A 25032-nucleotide genomic window follows, 5' to 3' on the forward strand; every position below is an offset into this window, starting at 1 on the left:
GCTATCACCAACAATACTTCTCCCTTGCTAATACCCACTTATAGAATGCTCCACAATGCCTGACTAGACTCTTGCACAGCCTTCAAATCTTTAAACACATTGTAAAAACTCACCCCTTTATTAAGAGGTGGGGGACACTGCTAACTTTGGGACATTGTAAAGCTGTCCCTCTTGCTTCAGGTGAAACTTCTTCACTGACTTTGGCAATAAGGATTGTTTGGAATGCAGGACAGCCCTGTCATCCTGAAAAACAGGAAAAGGTGACCTGCAAGACAGCCAACAATTCAGAAACTCTTGAAAGAGTTTAGTCAGTTGGAAATCCATTTTCCAAGCAAGGAATCTGGGAAGGGTTGCATGCACAATCTGCATTTTTTTGCCTAGCAAGTTTAATGTTTAACACTATGCTTTCCTGATCACTCAGCTTAGAAGGAACGGAGATAACAACCACAATGTTTTGTGTAAACTCTCGTATTGTATTCTGCAATGCACAGCAGGCAGACACAAACTGCTTAAGATAAAAATAATGGATTCACTATATTGAGTAAGATCTAAAACTTCACCCATATCTTCATACAATGTTTAAAAGCCTAGTATTAACTGTTGTCTTTTCATAGAAATAGCATTCATTGAGCAGATTTTAAAGCTTTTAAGTAGAACACGTAAAAATATATGTACTTTTTTTCCCTCTTCTAAGAAACCTCAAGAAAGCAGAGGAGTCAGTTGTTCGTACAGAAAAGGAAATTGTTGATAATGATAAATCTGTTGAAGAGTTGTCAGAAGAACTAAAAAATCTGGAGGAAAAGGCAACTACAGTGATGACCGAATGCAGAGAAGCAGAGGTATTGTATTTCACACTTCATGTGTTTATATTTTAATTTACATATGTACTCAGTATTTTGGCTTCTGCCAGGGGTCTGTGCCAAACTATTTTTATTATTACTCTACTCAAGCAATTGTGTTTTGTCATGATAGATGGGTCATCTTCTTTTTTTTTTTTTTTTTTTTTTTCATTCCATAGTAGGGTAAATAAAGTATCATTAAAAAGGCCTACAAAAGATTCTTTACTCTATGCCACCTTTATTATATTGTATTTTCAGATATAATAAGTGTATGTGTGTGTGTGTATATATATATATATATATATATATATATATATATATATATATATATATATATATATATATATATATATATATATGTGTGTGTGTGTTTATAGCCTGTCGCATAGTCCTTGATGCATTGTAATATCGATGAGCTTGCTTTCTGTGTGTAGGACACCTGGTCACTTACAGCCCCAGATGTAGCATTTTACAATGGCAGTGAAAGGGTTATACACAATCATCAAAGCTGACGTGATGGTGACATGCCAGCAGAAACCAAACCATTAGAATACCAAACCTCATGGTGCAGAATTGCAGTGTGTTCTGAAATGATGAATAATGATTTGATCAATATTTGTAAGTTGTAATTGGTATGTATTTGTGGTCATCTTCCAACCTCACTAGCAGCTTTAATAGAGCATGAAGTGATCAGGATGTTCCGTTCCAGGTTTAAATGGTTGTATATCATCCACGTGTGTGACTAATTTGAACAATAATCCTGTGATGAGATGTAGAATTAGCCTGTGTGTGACCGGCTTTATTCTACACTTTACTGGTGTTACATGCTTACACTTTGTCTTAAACCAGTGGTGTTCGACTTGGCCCTCAAGCATCTGTGTGCTGTTGTCCTTTAAACATAAGTGCCAGCAAGCCATTGTCTTGACATTCCAAAGTAATACATTTTATATCTGATTAGGGACCCTTAAATTAGATTCTGGTGTCCCAAACCACGGATTTCTCATTATTGGCTTAAATTACCATCTATGTACCTAATTAGAAGAGAAGGTTTTTACATATTTATTACTATTGGGTGTGTTTTCAGTTTAATCGTGTGTATGCTTTTAAACTTCTAGAAATTCATGGTTATTTTTCAGATTGATATTTAACACCAGCCTATTTCTGCACTTAACATTTTTGGTAAAGGGAAACCTGTATAATCATATATGCCCCCACATATAACATAGAGAGGGAACCAGAGCACTTTCTCACTCTGAATTGCTGCAGGTGAATGAGCGTACAGAAACGCTGCCCACATTTCTTCAGTAGAGTTCTTTGTTGAATGTCTTTTGTAAAACTCTTATTGAACTTCTATGAATGAACTAAGGCAAGCAGTACAGAGTGGTACAGATTCTGAGCTTCAGGTAACTGTGGGACCTTCCCATTTTTGCTATATTTGGGGCATATTTGATTGAAGGTGGATAAAATAAAAGTAAAGTTATTCTTTTTTTTAAAAAAAAAAAAAATTTGTTTCCGTATTTCTTGGCTAATGTAAGTCTTTACATTTCAACCACCAAGCCTCCCTCTTATTTGTTGATCAATTCCTGTTAATTTCTTTTTTTTTTTTCCCAAGGCAATAAAATGTAAGCAAAACAATGAGACATTTATAATAGATCTAATTCCTGATTGATTTGCTGTGTGCTACTCACACAGTGTATCATTTATTATTTCATATATTTTCTGTTTTCCTGCTTTTGTTTAGGGTTCACTCACAGAGATCCAAGAAAAGCACAAAGGTTTACTGCAAGAAATTAAAACAATTCAGGATAAGGAGCATGCCCTTCAAAAGGATTCTCTTAATATCAGGATTAAAATTGAACAAATAGATGGTCATATAGCCGAACATCAGTCTAAAATAAAATACTGGCAAAAAGAGGTAAGCTTAATAATTGTGCATGTGCACTAAATTCTCTTAGCTAATCTTAGGTGTCATAGCATTTTGATATGTATATATGTTGATATTGGCACATAGTGTTATCTGTTTGACTTGTCCCCTTCTTTAGATATCAAAACTTACACTCCATAACATAGAAGACAATCCAGAGGAGGTTCTCCCAGTACTATCACAAGAAGATCTAGAGGCAATAAAGGATCCAGATCAAATAAATAATCAAATTGCACTTTTAGAAGCAAAGAGCCTTGAAATGAAGCCAAATCTTGGGGCTATTGCAGCATATAAAATGAAGGTAAGTGTTTTAAAATATTATACGGGCTCTGAACACCAATTTGAAGGACCTTAATTAAGAACAGATTAGTACATCAGATACTTTTAGCTGTGAAAAACAATAACTACCCTGCAAATCCAGATTTGGTTTCCCAAACCCTGATTTAGCCTAGTGCTGTTGAAAATTTCCGTGAAGAGTGCAATAGTGCAACTAAAACACACTGTTCATGGACCAAATAGTAATCAAGAAATGTCCCAAATGAGTCTACAGAGTTTTCTGGAAATACTGTCCTGCAAAAATAATTACTTTGTATGTCTGCATCCATACTATGAGCCTGCAGTTTAGAACCCTCTTGCAATCATTTTCTAACTCCCGTTGGAGTTGTCTGTACTGGGTATTGACCACATTCAAAATTCAAACAGTTTACTTTGTAATGGTATTGATACTTTTTTTTATTTTATTTTTTTTCCGTTTATTTGTATAGAATATATTTACAAGTAGGAGAATCCTTTTTTCAGTTACTGGTGTCTATGGCTCTTTATACATTTTAACTGTATTGTACTAGTTTAATGTAATTTATTTTCTCATCAGTTTTAGATTTCATATACCGGTACCAATTTTTTTTGTCTTATAATATTAAAATGTCTTTAAAGTATTTGTCTTTTTCTAATTAATAGGAGGAGCTATATCTACAAAGAGTTGCAGAACTTGATGAAATCACAAATGAGAGAGACAGATTTAGACGAGCTTATGAAGATCTTCGTAAGCAAAGACTTAATGAGTTTATGGCTGGATTTAATGTCATAACTAATAAACTGAAAGAAAACTACCAGATGTTGACTTTGGGAGGAGATGCAGAGCTAGAGCTTGTAGACAGCATGGATCCGTTTTCGGAAGGCATCATGTTTAGGTTTGTCCTCCCATGTAATTATATAAATGTTGTGAAGACCCACCAACTTGCAGTTGAGTTAGTAATAGTGTATTGTGCCTTTGTGCACTGCTTTAAATGTTTGTATATTTTTGTGTTTTATTTGTATGGTACAGTGTCTTTAAAATGCCCTAGATCAGTGCCTAGGACAAGAGCTGGTAAAACGCAGGGGCTAGAATCAGGTGGAGGTCGGATAGGCTATAGTGACAATGTGGGGTTTGAGAGAGCCCTTGATTGAAGGTTGGGTAAAGCTCTGATCAGGCAAGGTAGGGCGTTCCATTAGTGGGTAGTATCATGGGAGAAGATTTGGAGGTGGTTACCAGACAGGAGTAGAGGCGTAGGTCAGAAGACAAGAGGGGTGTATCTTGTGATGGGTTCTGAGATGTATGAAGCGCAGGACTTTGTGAGTGCTTTGAAGGTAAGGGTGAGCCGTTTGAATTGAATTCTGAAGGAGATGAGAAGCCAATGTAGGTAATTGCAGTGTGACGTTGCAGATGTGGAGTGGTGAGAAAGGACTATCACTCTCGCTGTGGCATTTAAAATGGATTGTAGAGAGGAAGGACAGGTGCAGAAAAAGTCAGGGAGGAAGTTGCAGCGGGCAAGAAATGAGAGAATGGATAAGCGTTTTCACAACCTCCTGAATGAGAGAGCGCATATTCTAGCAGTGATTGGAAGGAGGAGGGGTCGATAAGACAGCGCAAAGGACTGACTGTGTGGAGTGAAGCTGAGGGCGTAAAGCTAAAGACACTAAAGCAGCAATCTTGGGCAATGGGTGATGATATTGTGGGGTAGACTGGAGGGTGGGTTGTAACCTTAAATAGGGGGGGGGGGGGGGGGGGGGTTATTGTTCGTTTTGTACATATTGGACTTTAGGTAGCATTGGAAATCCAAATGGAGATAGCAGACCACCAGTTGCATACACTGGAAATATGAGTACTGAGGTCTGTGGAGGAGTGGTAGACTTGTTCATCATCGGCATAGAGGTGGTAGTGAAGGCCACGGGAGTGTGTAGGGTTCACTGAAAGTAGAGGAAACCCAACAGGTAGAGCAAGTGGAAGAAATGACACTGAAGAAGTATTCAGAAATGTAGGTGATGAACCAGGAGATAATAGTGCTGTGAAGGGTGGTTGTCTGTATGGAAAACAACATAGTGGTCAAGGAGGATAAGTAAGGAGAAGTGACCCTTCGTCTTAGCCATAGGAGAAATAAAAGCATGTGTGATGATAGAGGGGAAGATGCTAGTGGAGAGGTACAGATTGAAGAGGTGAGTTTTGTGTACAGGTAAGCATTGGTGCGAGGGTGTGGAGGATTGGAATGGAATTGAGGGGGTAAGAGGAAGAGAGGAGAGGGAAAACCTTTCTCCCCTGTTAATGAGGACAAGAAGTGATGGATAGACAAGTGAGCGAGAAAGTGGGGTGATGGGTGTGGCTAGAGGATATTGGATGTGTCACTTGTGCCTTTGGAGTAGGTGGAAAGGTCGTGAGCTGTGAGGGAAGAAAGGGAGGTGTTGGGCAGAGAACGTTGATGTTGGTAACGAGTTGACAGTGAATATTGGCCTAAATTAGGTTTGCTTGGTGAGAGAGAGTTTGGCTGTATAGGAAGACTGGATACGTTTTTCATGGATGAAGTCTGCATTGGCTGGAGCACTTTTGCATGTGGCGGGTCTGTGTAAGGTGCCAGGGTTGGGCATGGTGTGTGGTGGGAGCTGCCTAGTCTATGGTTGAGTATAGTGTATGGACAGGAAAGCAGGATGTCTCTGTGTATTTGCATGGATTTGGGTGCAGGTGAGATTGCTGTAGGCAATGTGAGGTAGACTGAAAGGAGGTTGTGGTCAAAAAGCAGAAGTACAGAACTTGAGACGGATGTACACAAGGTCCAGGGAATGCCAAATGGCAAAGGGTGTGATATGATATCCACAGAGAGTCCCCAGGAGAAAGCAAGTGTGAGGAATTTAGAGGTAGCAGTGCTAGTAGGTATAGGGATGTTGAATCACTTAGAATAAGAGTGGAAAGGAATAATGAAAGCAAAATGGCAACGTTTTTTAGGAATTGGGATACTGGGCCTGCTGCAATAAATAACAGTAATGAGGTGAAGTGCAAAGTCATATGATGTTGACTTTAAAGGAGGGGTTCATGCGGATGATATGAAAGGTGCCACAACGGGCAATAGTAAGCTTACTCTACCACCTTCTCATTCACTGGGTCTAGAAGTGTGGGTGAAGGAGGGGAGCCAGGTTTCACTAATGAGTAGTAAGATGAATGCAAGCTGTTGCAGACACATCAATGATTTCAGAGCACACAGGAAAAGGATAGGTTGAAAAATGAGAATGAAGTTTTGAGGTATTTGGTGGAAGGAAAAGCAAAAACTGATCATGGGAATTGTCCAGTGTTTGGGGAAATGGCAAACGTGGCCAGGAGGAGGTGGGTGAAATGGTAGTTGCTATTAATGTAGTCTAGGTGACTGTGCAGGGAGCGTGAACATTTGAAGCTACAGACTGTTGAAGTAATGAAAGAAGAGGAAGAACTGATATGTTAGAAATGAGGAATTGGAGATGGAAATCCCTTCAAGGCAAAACTCCATGTGTATTTTATAGAGATGAGCGGGCTCGGATTCCGCTAATTCGAGCCCACCCGAACAGTGCGGATCCCAACGGGATCCGAGCACTGTTCGGATATTTCCGGCGGGCAAAAAATTGAAAACGAGGCTCTGTCGTCCAAGTCTAGCGTCGAATCTCGCGAGGGGTGGGAGGGAGGGCCCAGAACAATTCCATCTTGTACCGATTTTTTGGGCATTATGTGCTCAAGCTACCTCGGTGCAACCTTTTGGCCTAAAAACAATATTGTGAATTGTTCAGAATAGACTGGAAATTAGTGGAAATGATTGTTATTGAATGTTATTAAGGTTAATAATAGCGTAGGAGTGGAAAAAAAAAACCACAAAACTGGTTTTTAGCACTTTTTATGCTTTTTTAAAAATAAATCAGAACCAAAACCTTTCGTCAGGTGTTTTGCGAAACAAATCCGAACCCAAAACCTCAAGCAAATCTGAATCCAAAACACGAGACACCAAAAGTGGCCCGGTGCACATCCCTAGTATTTTATAGTAGCTATAGAAGTAACAGTTAGAAGTAACATCCCTTAGGATGTAAGCTTGCATGAGCAGGGCCCCTCTCCCCTCCCGTCTCCATACCTACTCTTCTGCGCCGCCCTCACTCCATATGTCTGCCCGGAGTTTCTGAAGCATTGGTACTTAGTGTTTATTGTTCTGTAATGTTTTACCCTGTATGGTCTACTGTTTGTACTATGTAAGGCGCTGCGGAAACCTTGTGGCGCCTAACAAATGATAATAATAATAACAGTTATGCTTTGTGTAAAATTAATCAATGCTCTCTCCTTTTCTTTCCGCTTCCCCTTTTATAGTGTAAGACCACCCAAGAAAAGTTGGAAGAAAATATTTAACCTTTCAGGTGGGGAGAAGACGTTAAGTTCTCTAGCTTTGGTGTTTGCTCTTCACCATTATAAGCCCACACCACTGTACTTCATGGATGAGATTGACGCTGCTCTGGACTTCAAAAATGTGTCCATTGTTGCATTTTACATTTATGTAAGTAATTTTATAAATCCCCATTACTGTGTCAAATCAGTCATTCAAGTAGCTTACTTTGACTTAGCAATTGTGCCCATTTTAAAATTATGGATGGATTTCCACTACATAAGTGTAAGAATGATTCCTCTCGGTTGTGCACACCCTGCTGGGATCATATGATATTGAAATCTGATTCATATCTGTTTCATGACCATGGACTGTTCAGCATGTAAGATGTATGCTTTAGAGGCAATAATTCTTCTTAAATTCATGTTAAAAATTGTCAGACCAGTTGGCTCATCTAGTCTACAATTTGTTTTTATTTATTTTCCCAAGATAAACCAGTTGTGTTCTGAAATGTAACTGTAATTTAATTCTGACATTCCACAAGGCTTTCCAGGGTGTTAGAATTTATCCTAAGATCAACTTGTCTGTATGTTCATATAAGCTGAGTGGACAACAGTGTCCTTTTTCCTCTTATGAGGGACAATCTCTCCTGTAATAAACCTTCTCCTTGTGGTTGTTTGCAGGTTCTCTCTTCACTCCCTCTCCTATGCTAGTTGTGCAAAAAACAGTAACTATCACTTCTGTCTTGTTGGGGAGCTGCTGTGCTACTCCTGTTGGCTTTTTTTATTTAGCAGCATCTTCTCCTGTTCTTGCTCTTTCATGTGTGCTTCCTTTCCTCATATGCTACCTAGCTCTGCCAAGACCACCCCTCTTAAAGAGAATTCTATATTATTTTACTGTACAAGTAGTGGAGTGCAGTTGTATAACAGGGTTAATATATTGGTTTTACTTCATGTCATTTCTCTTTTTTTGTTTTCTTTACATATATATATATATTTTATTTTTTTTAGGAACAAACTAAAAATGCCCAGTTCATAATCATATCATTACGAAACAACATGTTTGAGATTGCTGACAGACTCATTGGAATCTATAAAACTCATAACACAACGAAAAGTGTGGCTACAAATCCAAAAATTATTGCTTCAAAGGGACTTGCTGAACTTGGTGCTTCCCAGTGTGTCTGACCTGTGCGAGGGGAAAATATTAATAAAGACACCTCCTGCTAATATTGAAGATATACAAATAATCCTGACTTTCATTGGAAGTGAGAGAGCAAGAACTACATAAATGGTTCCATTGTAATCAAATGTGTTCATCCTCAGAACCCTCTCCCACCTTAACTGCTTAATCTATAAAGTCATGTGATTGTGATTTAGTGCTGCTATTTTGATTAGTATGTAAAGGTGAATTTACAGGCTAACTCCACCTTCATTCCCCAAGACTAAGCAAAGATGTGTCATTACATTAGAATACCATAAACCTACCTGGTTTACACGTTCCTTGGTTGGATGAAGAATTTTAAAACTGATGGGTGATTTCTAGTGGAAAATTTGTCTAGCTATGAGCAATACGTGTGAATTATTTTGTTATTCAAATGTAAATGAGATCTATTTTCTACATAAACTTTATTTCTTTTTTTTTTTTTTTGGGAAGGGGGGTTGTCAATGTTACATATGTGTGTTCTCTGTTTTATATTTAATTCTTTTTTTTCTTTTCTATATATGTACATTGCCAATAAAAGTTGACTGTTGCCTTATTTGCAAGTAATTTTATTTCATGAATAAAGTTTTTACTAGATTACAGATTGGGAGGGATATCACTTAGCATGTAGTACCAACATCTAACACACATCATTAACACGCTATTTATAAAATAAAAAAAACACAGCTATCCCTTTAAGCATTCATGTTTCTTAACTTTCCTTCAAATCATTATTTCCATTTCAAAATCTTGCTGGAGGGCATACAATTATTGCTGCAAGTAACTCCCAAACATGTCATGCAATAGATAAGGATTTTACAGTGCAGACAAAGCTCAGGGGCTAACAAAGCCTTCCTGCACCTTGTGACACTGGTTGCCATGACACTGCACATTTTGTAACGAATAGCAGCCTGAAGACCCAAACCAAGGAAAATGGTAATTGACAAGATTCTTATAGCCTGCCACAGTGACTTATGTTTATAAAAAGAAAATGCAACACTTTAATGGGATTGCTGCTTTAAAATTCAATTTTAATAGCATATATTGTTTTTTAAACTATAAAGTCATATAGTATGTATTGATTTTGTAACATAACATGGTGCATCTCTGCTAGTTATCCCATTATTGATTGGGGAGCATTAATATAAAAAATATATATATATTGTTGCAACATCTTTATCCGTTTCATAAATGCCTCTAACATGGCCTGTAAGACTACTGTTTGGATTAACATTAATATTACATGTATATAAAAAAAAGGGAGATTAGGGACAACAGCTCTGCTCTGAGATAATGTAGTGTGTAAAGCTTCCAATGTGGGTCTGTAAGGGGTGAACTCCAAAAATTTCCCCAATAGTAAAAACAGACAAATCTAACAAGGGCTCACGGCGCAAAATATAATGTATCAAGGGTAGAACAAGCCAATCCAATACTCTCCAAAACAGAAATTCTAACAAAAGGTTTATTATAGATAGACTGTCTGAGAAAAAATGGTCTGAATAAACCCAAAGATCAAAAACCATACTATAAATAAAATCTAATGTGGACACGGTAATGATGCAAACAAAAAATATTAGCTAGAAAATAAAGTCCATAGGATAACTCTTGAAAAAGTCCAAAAAGGCTCCAATTTCAATATACAGAAAAAAATGCCAATATAAACCGATGTGTGCATGCACAACAATGTCAATTGCGTAAAAAACAAAAATATGTTTGAAAGGCAACATCACTTATTGTGAGTAACTTTTAAACATTTCATATTTTTGTTTTTTACGCAATTGACATTGTTGTGCATGCACACATCGGTTTATATTGGCATTTTTTTCTGTATATTGAAATTGGAGCCTTTTTGGACTTTTTCAAGAGTTATCCTATGGACTTTATTTTCTAGCTAATATTTTTTGTTTGCATCATTACCGTGTCCACATTAGATTTTATTTATATTATGGTTTTTGAGTGCTGTTTTTTTACATTTGTGTTTATTCAGACCATTTTTTCTCAGACAGTCTATAATAAACCTTTTATTAGAATGTCTGTTTTGGAGAGTATTGGATTGGCTTGTTCTATCCTTCATACATTATATTTTGTGCCGTGGGTCCTTGTGAGATTTGTCTGTTTTTAATATTACATGTATATAGGAATACTGTATACCTTTAAGGAAAATAGGGTATATGCTGTTTTAACCTTTGTACCACATGCACCTAAAGCTATGCTGTCCATATAGAGATCCACTAAGTTTTCTTGTGGTCTGTAGCTACTCTAACCTCTGGCAGACACGTGGCCGTTCATGGAAGTATCTGGAGCATACAATAAAGGTGCCCAATTTACCAGTGAAAGTGCGTTCTGGCTTGAAATAAGTTAGAGCTCCGAACAAATATTTTCACTGCATCCCCCCCACCCACCACCAAGAATTGGGGTTCCAATGTCCAGGACTCCTGTCTTTATTAGCTCTCTCTCGGTGTCTTTAGCACACATGGTCATGTTGATGCAAGGTCTTAATGTAAGAATATTGATTTAGATAACCAGAACTTGTCTTACATAGCACTGAGAAAACTAGGTGAATTTATGCAATAGTATGTAAAAAAAAAAATATTACATTGTTTTTTTGCTATTTGAGGGGATGGGAGATGCTGTTGTAAAAGTGCTGTAGCACAACCTTTAGTTTAGAGTTACAAGGATGTGATGGATAAAGAAGATATATATGAAATAAACTCACAATATAAGCCTGCCAACATTTCAGAAGCTGTATGTACACTATACCTAGAAAGCCCAAAACAACTGAGAACTGGCTGTGTGATTTCAGAAAGGCGTGTCCAATACAGCGTAGTGAAATCAGGTAATATGTCTAAGTTAGATAAAATAAACACCACTATGAGAGTAATAAGTAATAGTACAGTAACTAGAATCCATGTGATTGGAATGCTGTTTAACATGATTTTCATGGTGTCCTCCTTGTGAAAATGAATGCCAAATTTTGGTACTGGCAGCAGACAAACTTTCCCAATATTGGTTTTCAATAATTTATCTTTTAGAATTTGCCCGACCCTGGGGTAGATTTCAACAGGTGGAACTGGAAGTAACTGCTGCTTTTTCAAAGAGGTCATTCTTTGCTGTATGTCATGGATATTTTCAAGGAATAAGAGTGGAGATTGTTCCTCCTGTGAAGACCTGCTCAATGATATAAGATCCAATTCTTCATCCTTTATTTGCTTCATTGTCTCTATTTGTGGATCATATAATTCAACTATTTGCTGGTTAAGATCATTAAGGGCAGCCAGAAAATGTTGCTTCTTCTGCTCCAGTATTTCAATGAAATGATCAAAAACCATTAGCACTTCCTTTTTATCGTCTAGCACAATATTCTTACAACTGGCCCTTTGCTCTTCTAGTGCTCTAATAACTGAGGATACCCCAGTGAGTTTCTCATCACTGAGGGTGGCTAATAGTTTAGAAGCCATCTTTCGCTCTTTTGCATAAGCACTTTCTGGATCATCTATAGGATGCCCACGATGCTGTCCCACTGTCAGACATTGGCCACAAATTAATTTTCTGTCTTTGAGGCAGTACATGTTTAGTTGATGGTTATGCTCAGGACAGGTTTTCATGCTGTGGCGGTGGTTGGTTTTATATTTTTCCACAATTGCTTTTAACGCAAAGTTGACAGGCAGAGCTTGGACTCCGGTGGGAAGCTCTGTAATCCCTCTACAGGATGGACATTTGAGTTGCCCTATTGACCGTCTCCACAAATAACTATCTGACGACTTGATTACATTTTCAAGACAGTTTCTGCAAAACGTATGTGAGCAGTGCAGAATTCGAGGGTCATCATACATGGTGAAGCAGATTGAGCAAGTCAGTTCATCTTCTAACTGATCCATTGCCTGCAAAGTAACAGGAGACAGCGTAATGAGAAATTAACATGTCATTTTAATATTTCTATTCTGTATTCAGTTATAATACAACACAACTCTATGCTAAGGAATTCGACTCGATGTGTTTCAGACATGTCTATATCATTATGTAAGATGTCTGCTTTAAATGCCTTAATCTCTTCACTACTCAAATGTCTGAAAATTTAAAAGCTTATGCTGAATTTATATCAAATGGTTCACTGTGTGGCAGGAACAGACACCAGAATCTAAATTATGTTTCTAAACGTTGTTTCATAAATTCAGTACAAATGTAAATGTTACCCTTTTTCCTGTGATCACCACCAATGCTATAATAAGGATTTTGATTTACACATCCATTGTAGAAAGACCTTATCAAGAAATAAAAGCCGCTGCACTGCACCTGTTTATTATGAAAACCAATAGGTTTTTTTGTTTTTCATCTAGGCCACAAGCAACCAGATGCAGGGGGCACAAGTGCATGTCTCTAACCTGCAGAAGGGCAGCAAATTACTCTAAATCTCAATAATAAGTAAAAATACATTTAATGAAAGAGAGTATCTTTAACAACGTATTACCAGGCATTTTACGGTTTCATAAAGTGTTACAAGCGATAATAAAAATATGACAAAGTAGGAAGGTACTGGGGTCACTAGGCCATCAGATATAGGTCGTTATATTGCTATTCTGATATATGCATACAGAGATTAGAAATGGTGTAGATTGATTTGTTGCTATACTAAAGAAGAGATGTTTTTGAGGTGTACCAAGTACGCTATTTTATTTTTTTTACTTTTATTTTTTTTGGGGAGGGAGGGGGGATTAGAAATCGATGAGTAAATTATGACTAAAATATGCTTTGCTCTCTAGAGTAAAGTCAGATACTATAGGCATGTACAATTTTTGGACATAAGTACACTTATTTGTTCTACAGTTTATTCCAGGGGTTGGCTAAAATCTAGGCAAGCCCAGGTGTGCCAGTTGTACGTGTATGTAGATATATATATAATCTATTACACACATACACAGTGGTGGAAGTGGGCTGGTATATGGTGGTATACCACTGCTTTCATTGTAAAACTGTCAACTTGCATTTTCCATACCGCTATTTCTAAGTTTCCACTTTGACCAATGTGTTTATGTACATGTACAACTGCTGATATTATTATGACGATAATAACAGTAATGGGATCAACAAATAAACGTTTATGTTAAACCACATTAGTGGCCCCCAGTCTATAATTGTGTACCCCAGTTCAAATGATGCCATATAGGTGTGCCCCCCAGATCATATTGTGTCACACAGTTGTGCCCCCAGTTTAACATCAAACATACGTGCTAGCTGCTTCTGTGCCACCTGCAGTCAGCATCTCTCTCTCCACAACAGAACCTGGGAACTGCTTCACTAAAGTAGCCAAAGATGGCCCAAACAGAGCTGCATTTCCGCCATCTGCGGCTGATTTAGTGAGGCTGGTGTGGAGTTCCAGCGTGCCGAACAAAACTGGTATGCATACCGGGGGTCGCCGGCCCCTGGTTTATTCATAAAATGAGGGTTTTTTTTCTTAATTTTGTGAATAAAGTATAATTTTAGACACACTCTTCTGGTATTGTACTTCAGGCTGGGTCACTTGTGAAGTATGGTAAAAGGAAAAAATAGTTATTACTCCTTCAGTAGATGCTGTTTGGTTTGTTTTATTTAGTGTATGTGGTCTCATGTACATCATATATAGCTTCTTTATTAATGCCATTTTGTGCATCAGAACAGGACAACTGCCATGTAATGAAATACTGTTTCCCCAAGTAGCACATGCTGTCAAATAGCTTCAATTCTGTCAAAGTCTAATCATTTTACATCTGTATTAGTGCTTGTAATAAGTACCACATGGTAATATTCAGAGTTCAACAGTCTAATACCGTTAGCATGCAAGTCAAAGAAAACTTACCACCCCAGCCAGAAGGAAATGCTGAAGGTGATTTATTAAGTCTTTTTTTAAGTCTACAAAATGCTAGTAAACCACATATAAACGATTCCCCATAGAATTCAATATAATTTAAAAGTAAAGCACCTAAATCAGTAATGGGTCAACCTGTGGCCCTCCGAGCTTTCAACTGTGGCCCCTAGCTCCTTCCTGATTTGTTTTCAGATTTGTTTGTTATAGCTGGAAACACTTGTAGATATGTTATTAAAGATGGGGGTTCTCTTTCTTTCTTTCTTTGATTAAATGTATTGTGGCAACTTATTACTGAGATTAAGGGTGCTGCCCGTTTGAAATCAAGAGACAGCAACATGCAGTGTATCAGGCTGCCCATTACTGACCTAACCACTTTCATGTGTTTTCTTTTAAAAAAAATAAGTGGTTTCCCAGGAAGAATAAAACCTGCATCATTTTAAAACATAGGAACACTGTTAAAGTAAATAAACAACAAAAACTGTTTTGGGTTTTACTTCTTTTTTTTTTTTATTTATATAACTACTGTTTAAAAAAATGTTACCCATAATTTGTATTTAATGGTAACTAACTGTGTTACCTGTAGCTAGGCTACATAAGTGAATGGAGAGATACCATAAACTGGGACTGCAAGTCCCTTGTTGCAACACTGGAATGTAATTAATAATATAATTATTATATATATATATATATATATATATATAAAACTATACACAAACATGCTTTTGCACCAACATAGAAACAAGATTTTGGTTTGCAGGAAATAAAGGGGTGGAATTAGTGCATTTACAGGGACTACCCCTTTTCTTTCTGCAAAAGAACCTCAAAGGAGCTGGAGATTGGGTCCTGTCCTGTGCTTTCTATAGGATCCATTTCACACCTTCCAACCTGTACTACACATTTCTAGGCTCACTTAAACCCAATATGATAGAAACCATTAAATAGACAAAAGAGGCGGCCCCAACGCTCCCCACTCTCATTATTATCTAAGAAAAACAGAAAGGTTGAGGAAAATAGGGGTAGTTCTACAGTATAGTGATTGGACTTTTAAGTAACATTTAACTCTTTACAACATGCACATTTTCAGGTGTATCCACTACCCAAAAAACTAGGTGCAGACTCGCATACTGGGTCTGTACCAAGAACTGCATGTGCACATTGAAGCAGACATCCAGACATCTTCATACAGAGGAAGTGCAGGTCCTCGCTGTTTGCAGTCAATGCTTTTATATGGTCACAGAGCTACTCAGGTAAACTTTTGATAATGCATTATCCAAATAAATAACAGGTGTGTGAGAAACTCATTGATTATATGTGATAATGTACCACATGCTGTAAGACCTCAAGGATATTATAAGTCATTAAGCATTTCTGTGACTATTTGCATGAGGCCTTGGGCTACTGGGGTGGTTTCTAATCATAATAATTTACAATTAGGGTGCATTATTTTTTAGAATACATTTGTCTGTCTAATGAGCACAGCAGTGATGGCATAGGAACTCACCAATTGATTATATCATTATTATTGTCTAGTATGTTATATTAAAAGGTATATTTTTTAGCAGTGCCACAAATACAGAAAATATATTCAATAAATGAAGTTGTGATTTTGGAGACAGTACCCAGGGTTGCAATTTATCATGCATTTACACTTTTACTATCTGTTCGCTTAAAGGATCACAAAGAAGAATAAGAAGCAATGAGGAGTTTGGGATTTACTGTTTCAGCATACTTAAAGAACAGACAATGGGGGGAATTCAATTGCCCGCATTACTGTAAAAAGTAAAGTGGCCTGCGTACTATTACCGTTATTATGGTAATAGTGCGCTTAAATACTATTATTACGGTAGTCTCAACACCGGCAGAAAGCCGGGTTACATTTACCATAATAACGGTAATAGGTTTAGCATGGCAATACTCTGGGGGGAATTGAATTCCTCCCAATAAGTTCAACGTGGACAATAGTATCACTTAATATGCAATTGTAATGCTCTTAAAGAAACTATCTGTTGCTACGCACAGTCGTAGCAGCCATTCTACTAGCTGAACCAATATCCAAGAGCCTATCAATCACAATTCCCTACTCTTCCGAAATGTCTGTGAGACCCCTAGACTCCCAAGAGAGCAGGCAATTCTCCAGAGTGTGCTTGCCTTCCACATGGTGGCCGTGATCATGATAGAAACGGCTTTATTTATCAATGCTTCCATACCAGAAAAAAACCTAGTGGCAGGGACATGATAATGATGCAGTCCTGGTCACTTGGCGTGTACTAAGGTAGGTGGTGCTTAATGCTCACCCACTTCCCCTAACAATCTCTGTCATTAAGACCCTCCCACCCACCTCATCTACCTTGCCTCTGGCTTTCTTAAGCCATGAAGGAAAACTAGGTGAATATGCTATCAATTTATTAGGAGCAAGGAAAAAAGAGAAAATAAACGAACAATAAATGATCGGGCATTAAAGTGCAACTCTTCCCTCCAGATATTTTGTTGAAAAAGTACCTACATCTAGTTAACTATTCAAAATCTATAAGAATGCAGCTTATTAAATCACTAGGAACTAGTGATATCACTAAATGCCCTAGTCCTTTTAAGGTGCCTTTCAGTAGTCCACATAAATATCTTCTCTGTTCTCTTTACCGTATATTTTCCATTAGTATGAACCGATAAAAGAAGGAAATAAATATAGTGAAGTGTATCACAGCATAAGGCTCTCTGTAACACCCATAAAATGATTCCTCACCACGTGGGGGAACCGGCACCCAAGAAATGAACTCCAATCACCGTGAGTGGCAATAACCCCCAATTGAATTGCTGTGTTCTTGCCGTCGGATTACCGTGGGAGTTGCACATGTTGGAGTGTGAGACATTTCTTTCTCCCTGTATATATGCTGTACTCCAGGCACCATCTGGATCTGTCCCAGTAAGAGGGATTCTGAGAAGATCTGCCATAGTGAATCCGTCCAAAAGTGATGTCATAAGGCCTGTATTACTCGTGATTGATATAAGCTCACTACCACTGGGGGTTATTGCCACTCACGGTGATTGGAGTTCATTTCTTGGGTGTCGGTTCCCCCACGTGGTGAGGAATCCATGTATGGGTGTTACAGAGAGCCTTATGTTGTGATATACTTCACTATATTTATTTTCTTATCTTATTGGTTCATACTAATGGAAAATATATGGTGAAGAGAACGGAGAAGATATTTATGTGGACTTTGATGATTATTTGGACTATTTTTCTATATGACATATTCTAGCGCCTGTTGATCCATCTTTTGGCTATATGTGTATTTAGGAGTGTGGACTCCTGTTGATGTGATTTGGGCTGCTGTTATATATTGAAGCACTCTGGGTTAATAATCTTTTTGTCTGCCTTTCACTAGTGTCTGAGGACTTTATTGTATTCTTCATCTCCTGCTAATCTGGGATATCTTTAGGTTTGAAGTGGGCTGAGACGTGTCAACCTGTCCTAACAACAGGAGTGACCTGTCCACTGGTGTGGTTATGCTAGTGAGGATGGGGCTGCATGTCACAGGGCAGTGTCATGATAGAAGGAAAGGAAAACACCAACAGAGATAGTGCTCATACACCAGTAAGTGGTGTAGCTAAAGCTTTGCACGTTGTCCTTGCTATTAACAGAGCATTCTAAGAGTGTTCTCAAACCACTCCTGCAGCATTGTGCACGATGTACTTAATGAGCGCCCAAATAATACTCCATTATATGGGGGTTTATTGGAGCGCTGCAAATAACTTTGATATTGAAGCAAAACAAAGCAAAAGGAATGTGTGTCAGGAAGTGTTTGTACAGGACGACTCTTACATTATTTTTGCCACCTTTCAAAATGAAAGTCCATTTACTAGAAAAAACAAATTGTGTTAGGCTCGGGTAAATTGTTTACCTAAATGATTTAATACTGTAGTAATAAACATGTATGTTTACAAAACAGAATACAAAGAAATATTAAGACAATATTTTTTGCTACCAATAAACTCCTTTCACTGATGTACGCAGTCACTAATATGGCTATGCACACAATGTCCTATCATTTCTCTTCATATAATTCATTGTTTTAAGTATTTTGTTTACTGTATTTACAGTAATATTTTCAAGTATGATTTCTACAAATTATATTACCTGAATCTAAGCCCACGAAAATATAGTATATTCAAAATTGTTAGGAAAAATATACATTCTATCAAGTCATCTCTCTTGTAGTTTATGTTTTGTTTGTGTTCTACCCCCATGTCCTAATTTCAATGGGCCTATTTCCCTTTCCAGAAGTTTGTATCAACAACATTTCACAGACAGTATTTTCTAGTATAGATATAAATAAAGTTGTACAGTACTTTTCTAGAGTTCTCCAGGTATACATCTGGAAGGGATAAGTATTGTACAGTAGTTCATAAATTAGCAATACAAGTGTTCCAAATTATTGCACATATCATCTGTTATGTTGCTCCTGTTTAATATACATTAGATATTTCTACCTATGGTTAACATAACAGACCTTATAGACCAGTTAGATTCTGGACCAAGCTGTGTGATATAATAAACCACTTTACTCAATTGCAAATTGCCCTTTATGTTTTTCTATTATTCAATTGGTGGTTTCTATATTTTTAACATATACGCCCGTGTAATGGTAAATGTTTACCCTGTGCCTCCCAATATGTTTTTGTTTATACAATATACACCAAAAAGTGTGCAAATTTATTGAAAATGACACAGAATTTGACCAGTATACCAAGCCACTCTTTAAACATAAAAATTGTTTACAAATACCCTATCCAATTACTTTTGTAGGTTTTATTCTTTATTAATGCAATTTTATTTTTGGGAGAAGCCTAAACCCTAGATTGCTAACCAGAGGTATGAGTTGTACCATAAGCTCAGAAGCTAGGTTTTACACTTTACCCTCATTTCACTATTTTTTGTCAGTCCCTTGAAAAATGAAGATTTGCTTTTATTTGTAATGGCCCGTTATAACCCTGCAATCACTACTAAACAAATAGGGCAATGTAACATTATTATTCTAATGCTCAGGATTAAAAATAAATCTAAAACAATGTATTACACTTACACTGTAGAAGGTTTCATTGCCTTTATTATCAACACAATAAACTGACACGCCCTGTTCACTGGATGGATAGATTAGACAGATGAAGCCAGGATTTAAAGCCACATTAAAGCAATCAATATGGGTAATTTCCTAAATGTTAAACTGCTGGAGCGTAGGGGAAATTTTATTTTGTGACATCATCCAGTGAAAGGGCGTGGGTCTGTAGGCCACTAAAGAGGCATCTGCCTGGGTGGATCAGGGGTGTTACTTTCCTTGCTGAATGAGGATGTAGGATGAGATTATAAAATGTGATTCAACATGTGGAGAAGATGCATGGGGGAGGATTACACTATTAAACAGGGGCTATAAAACATTTTTTTTTATTTTTTAAAAATGACTTTTTTTTTCCCTCTACACAAAAGTGACACAGGTAATAGAGAAAGACCCCCCACCGCCCTCTGGAGACATTTAAGAATTAAATAAGGCTAAACCAAAACCAAGAAAAGTGGCAGTAAGATGGAGGTAGCATGGAGCATTGTAGCATTATTAGAATGTGAGCATGTGCCTTGATATGTAATTAGGTGTAACTGCGCAAATGAAAAGTGTTGCACACCATCATATCTTGTGGTTTTGTATATTAAATTTATAGTCCAACTTAGGTGCTTATACACTCACACTTAATTAGAAAATGTTCGGGGTCCCTTCTTTAGGAAAGAAACCACAAACATTCTGTTCTCCGGGTATAGAACTGTATCAGCAGGACACAAATATCTGACTGCCTAGGTTATAAAAAGTTTAGATATACCTGTTAATTATGTCCTGAGTGACATTCAAATGAATCAATACTTGTACATTGTGCTTAATTAACATCTAAACTCTAGCATAGTTATTATAAAATATAGAAATAGACGTTGTGTTGCATAATCCATATATAGGCAAATATTTATATATATATATATTTTTTTTTTACCATAGTGTGCATACTGTGTATTCACTATTTTGCTACATTAGCTTTATCATTTCACATAATACAATGTATATATGTATATATATTTTTTTGGGGTGCACTTACAATATATTTTTTATAGTTTAACAGCATGCTAATTTTTTATTTTCTTTTGTAATCCAAACCCAATTAATTAATTGTGACCCATCTCCTCTCTTCATCTTGTTCAATTGCACAGATTGTTATGTTTATTAAATGTTTGTTTATGTTTTTTTTTATTATTGTATTTGTACTTCTTGAGTGCTCTGCATTTTGCCTTTTTCTTTTTCTGGATTAGGCTGTATTTCCCTACTGTACAGTGCTTCAGAATGCTGTGGGGGCCCTATAAATAAGCACTGATAAATAAACAATGAGTTTTATAATTTGCCGAGGACAAGGCTAGGAATAACTGAACTATTAGGCAATGGACAGAATCATTTTTTTTTCTAGGATTTTGAACAATGCCCAATTACATACTTTGCTAGCAACAATAGTATGTATATATAGTGTTGTTTTGTACCATAATAAGTAGCATTTTGTGCCCAGTACCAAGTTCGTTGTTTTTATAACGTAGAGAAAATAACGCTGTACTAAAGAAATGACATATGTAACTAAAAGAAATCCGTACATTAGTATCATGCATCGTAGTAACTGTCCTTTGGAAACGGCGTGAACCAGTGTGGAAAGTGTGACTACCCTACAGTCATGTTATGTTATCCGGCGAGGAACACTCAGAATCTCTGCTGCTGCTGCTTACCTGTGTGTAGCCGTCACTCCGTAAACGAGGCTGCCTGGGGTGGTAACACTATAGGATGGGATCACTGGGCTCAGGCTGAGGAACAGCTCGCCGGGATCGCTGGACTCAAGCTGGGGGACAGCTTGCAGGGATTGCTGAACTCCGGTTGAGATCGCTGAACTCCGGCTGGGGGAAAGTTCTCCGGGATCCCTGGACCTAGACTGAGGGCCAGCTCGCCGGGATCGCTGGATTCAGGCTGGGGGACAGCACGCCGGGATCGCTGGACTCAGGCTGAGATCGCTGGACTCGGGCTGGGGGAAAGTTCTCCGGGATCCCTGGACACAGGCTGGGTGACAGCTCGCAGGGATCTCTGGACTCAGGCTTAGGAATAGCTCGCAGGGATATCTGGACTCAGGCTGGGTGACAGCTCGCCGGGATCCCTGGACTCAGGCTGGGTGACAGCTCGCAGGGATCTCTGGACTCAGGCTGGGTGACAACTCGCATGGATCTCTGGACTCAGGCTGGGGGATAACTCGCAGGGATCTCTGGACTCAGGCTGGGTGACAACTCGCATGGATCTCTGGACTCAGGCTGGGGGATAACTCGCAGGGATCTCTGGACTCAGGCTGGGTGACAGCTCGCAGGGATCTCTGGACTCAGGCTGGGGGATAGCTCGCAGGGATCCCTGGACTCGGGTCGGGCTGTCTCTACAGTTCGGTAACAGCTGCTGTAACGCCAGTCTGGGTTCGGCATCACGCATGCTCCATCCATTCAAACAAGGAAGGCGGCGAATAGCAAATCCTAATTTCAAAAGTAAGCAGACTGGATCCGCCAGTCAGCAAACTTCACAAGTATCTGTCATTTTTTAAACCCTACTGTAACTGCTGCTCTCTGTGACAGTGGGCAGGACATAGTGACTGCATTATACACTGGCATTATGTTAGCCTTTTCCCGGCACAAGGGGAAGTCGTTTCCTTATTAATCTATATTGTATATGTGAGAGCCACATCGTGCCTAAATGTTAAACACAGATGTGAAACATTTAATTATGTTACAGACATTCTAACATCCACTTTGAAACACTGATATTTGCAGTCATGGCGAGGTTCTAGTAAAATGATAAAAACTTGACAAGGAAATTATGAGGAACAGTTGGTGCTATAAAAAAATAGTTTGAAATGGAGATAATAGGGCAAATTGTAAACTCAGAGAAAGTATAGCCAAAAGATGTCCAGAAAGGAATTAATTCCTGATAAGGTCCGTAATAAGAAATGATCATCTTCATATCATTCCCAGTTGCTGTTTTTTGCAGTTTCACTTCTGTACAAGTGCTGCTAGTCCCACACTTGCTAACTAAACACTTCAAGATGGCAACAAACTGACCCCTCCAAATTCTCAAACATAATTGAGGCATAATGCACAGAAATATAGCAAATTGTAGCAGGAGATTGGAGAGAGTAGAACAGAAATTCTACATGGAAGGTGTAATTATTTAAATTTCCTTTAAATATCATATTCATTTTCTTTAGCTCTCCTCCATCAAATCATTATCTCCTTTACAAAATCTCTCTCAACAGAGATCAGAAGGTCATTCCAATGCCTCTCTGCTCACTACATCATGTACCCATACTTGCCAACTCTCCCAGAAAGTCCGGGAGACTCCCGGTCGAGCTGGCATTTCTCCCGGATCCTGGATATCACAGAGAATTGCGTCATTTGACGCGATTCTCGGTGAATCACGCCATTTTGGAGGGCAAAATTATGTGATTGGCCTCGCCCCGCCCCTTCCCGCCCCCTCTCCCGGAAACTTGTTTCCAGGAGTTGGCAAGTATGCATGTACCATGTGACTGTGGTTTCCATGGAAATCCACTGAATAGCAGCCTGAAGAAACAAACCAAGCAAATGTGATAAATAACTGATAATGATGATGATGATGATAGGCTAGAAGCTGGTGTAGCCAGTTACTTATGTTGGCAACAAAGTTATAGGTGCAAACCTGCAGCTCAACCTGAGAGTTAAATGACAGAAGTATTGTTCAATTTGGCCAGAAAAAATGGTGGACAAATCAGATGTTATTCAGCCATTTGGTCCCCAAGCAGCCAGATCACATAAAGCCTCACTGCATATAATTTGTGCAGTCAGAAGTTGGGCGCACACACATACCATATCATACCTGTGATCTAGATGCCCCTGCAGTCATCTGCCAATACTTCTCTCTTGTGTTTTCTTGAATGAGAGATCAAAGGTCGAGAAAGTAGAAGTGTAAAAAAAAACCCTTCTGTATCTCTAATAAAACATCGAACCCCTAATATACGGATTCTCCAAATATGGAACCTCTCTCTCTGGACTGGACAATGGTTGGCGTGTATATACACACTGTATTCAAATCAGCCAGTACATCTTGTAAGGTTCAAACAATACAGAAACAAGCAGTAGATGTGTATAGAATAAAGATGCATTATGACTAAAGTTGAGATTGTGAGAATATTGCTTAACGCTTGAACAAGCCACAATGCTTTTGTATAGCTCCATTGATACCCAACAGAAATCCCCTATCATCAGGGTCTTGCTATCGATTTATTTTGCAAATTGACTCCTTACAACAGCTGGAGGGCGTGGGCTCTCTACTTATATAAACATTGGCTCTCAGATGGCAGTTCCAGCAGTGCAAGTGTGGATGCCCACTTACCTACCAGGCATAGACATGGCAGTCTTCCCTCTCACTGATCACACTGTAACCAATGCAGAGTAGCCTGATAAAGGCACTTCTAGCATAGCCTCCGCTGAGCAGCCCGCAGGTGGCCATATTTATCATCACCTGGCGGAAATACTCAACCTCTGAGGGCTCCTAGAACGCCTACTAGGAGGAGGTTCAGTAAGATGTCTCTCTAGAATAGTCCACAGAGAGACGTCACCTCGATGTTCTGACTGAAATCTCAGCTCTTTTTCCTTTGTCTCCCATAGAGGTGCACAGAAAAATGTGTTTTTTTTTTTTTTTTTGTTTTTTTTTTAACCATAGGCAGAAATATGCACATCTGTACATCGAGGCGATGTTCTGCAGCAGCTTGCGGTGAATTGAATCTCCTAGAGTGACCTTTAGACAGTTCCTCTAGCACTGCGATTAGCGGTCATCTAAGGACAAAAGGTGCAGGATAGTCCCCCGTTCCGTTTCTAGACTTCTTTCTGGCATCTGTGATTTCTACTCCTCTGCTGACTATTGCCAACAGCATCAACCCTCTAATCCAGATCCATTACATATAGCCAGTCCAGTGAGAGATCACATGCGCAGACCCTTCCCTGGATGGGGCACCAGACAAGCTCTTGTTAATTATATTTTATGTGTGAGGCTTTTACACCTCTGTCTTTAATAAAGTGCACCATGGATGAGGCCTTTGCTTATTTTATAGGATATTTAAGTAAGGACTACCTTATTGGGAGGTTATATTGTCAACCTACTGTAGGAAACAAACCGGAGTTGTAGCTCATTAGTTTAGACAAGCCTGTCACTTGTTTCCTTAAGTACACAAACTGTATTACACTTCTTTACTGGTATAAATTACTAACTGTAAGTGCTCTGTATTGCTAAACTTTGTTTCCAGATCGATCTGCTACTGCTTGTGGATCTCCACCAGTGGAAGCCATTGTTAAGCACCATGTCTATGAAAGCATACACTTTGCAGGATTTCTTCTAGCATGTGAATGTGTTTTTTTTCCTTTCTTGTATATCTCTCAACAAAGAAATGTAAGTACTACAAATAAAATAGTGTCATAATTCAATTAGCGTTAACACTGATTATGAACCA

At 38.3% G+C, this 25032-nt stretch overlaps 2 protein-coding genes across 2 annotated transcripts in view; one reads left to right on the forward strand and one right to left on the reverse strand.

Annotated features, from left to right (window-relative positions):
- Positions 1-9162, forward strand: part of SMC4 (structural maintenance of chromosomes 4) — a 41968-nt gene extending 32806 nt beyond the window's left edge. The window contains exons 19-24 of the mRNA XM_075202069.1: positions 695-839; positions 2581-2754; positions 2882-3064; positions 3721-3953; positions 7391-7574; positions 8414-9162. Coding sequence (XP_075058170.1) covers positions 695-839; positions 2581-2754; positions 2882-3064; positions 3721-3953; positions 7391-7574; positions 8414-8590 — 1096 coding nt within the window. The 3' untranslated portion in view covers positions 8591-9162. The remainder of the gene's footprint in view (positions 1-694; positions 840-2580; positions 2755-2881; positions 3065-3720; positions 3954-7390; positions 7575-8413) is intronic.
- Positions 9163-10657: 1495 nt separating this feature from the next.
- On the reverse strand, positions 10658-21995 carry TRIM59 (tripartite motif containing 59). Its single transcript, XM_075200562.1, has 2 exons — positions 21251-21995; positions 10658-12487 (listed from the first exon to the last, which is right to left on the reverse strand). The coding sequence occupies exon 2, from the start codon at positions 12482-12484 to the stop codon at positions 11276-11278; it is 1209 nt and encodes a 402-aa protein (XP_075056663.1). The 5' UTR covers positions 12485-12487; positions 21251-21995; the 3' UTR covers positions 10658-11275.
- Between the last annotated feature and the right edge of the window lie 3037 nt (positions 21996-25032).

This window comes from Mixophyes fleayi, chromosome 3 (assembly GCF_038048845.1).
Source record: "Mixophyes fleayi isolate aMixFle1 chromosome 3, aMixFle1.hap1, whole genome shotgun sequence".
NCBI classification, from domain to species: Eukaryota; Metazoa; Chordata; class Amphibia; order Anura; family Limnodynastidae; genus Mixophyes; species Mixophyes fleayi.

Bases quoted from the DNA above. Each gene is read 5' to 3' on its own strand.
- TRIM59 (XM_075200562.1), bottom strand. From the start codon at position 12,484: ATGGATCAGTTAGAAGATGAACTGACTTGCTCAATCTGCTTCACCATG.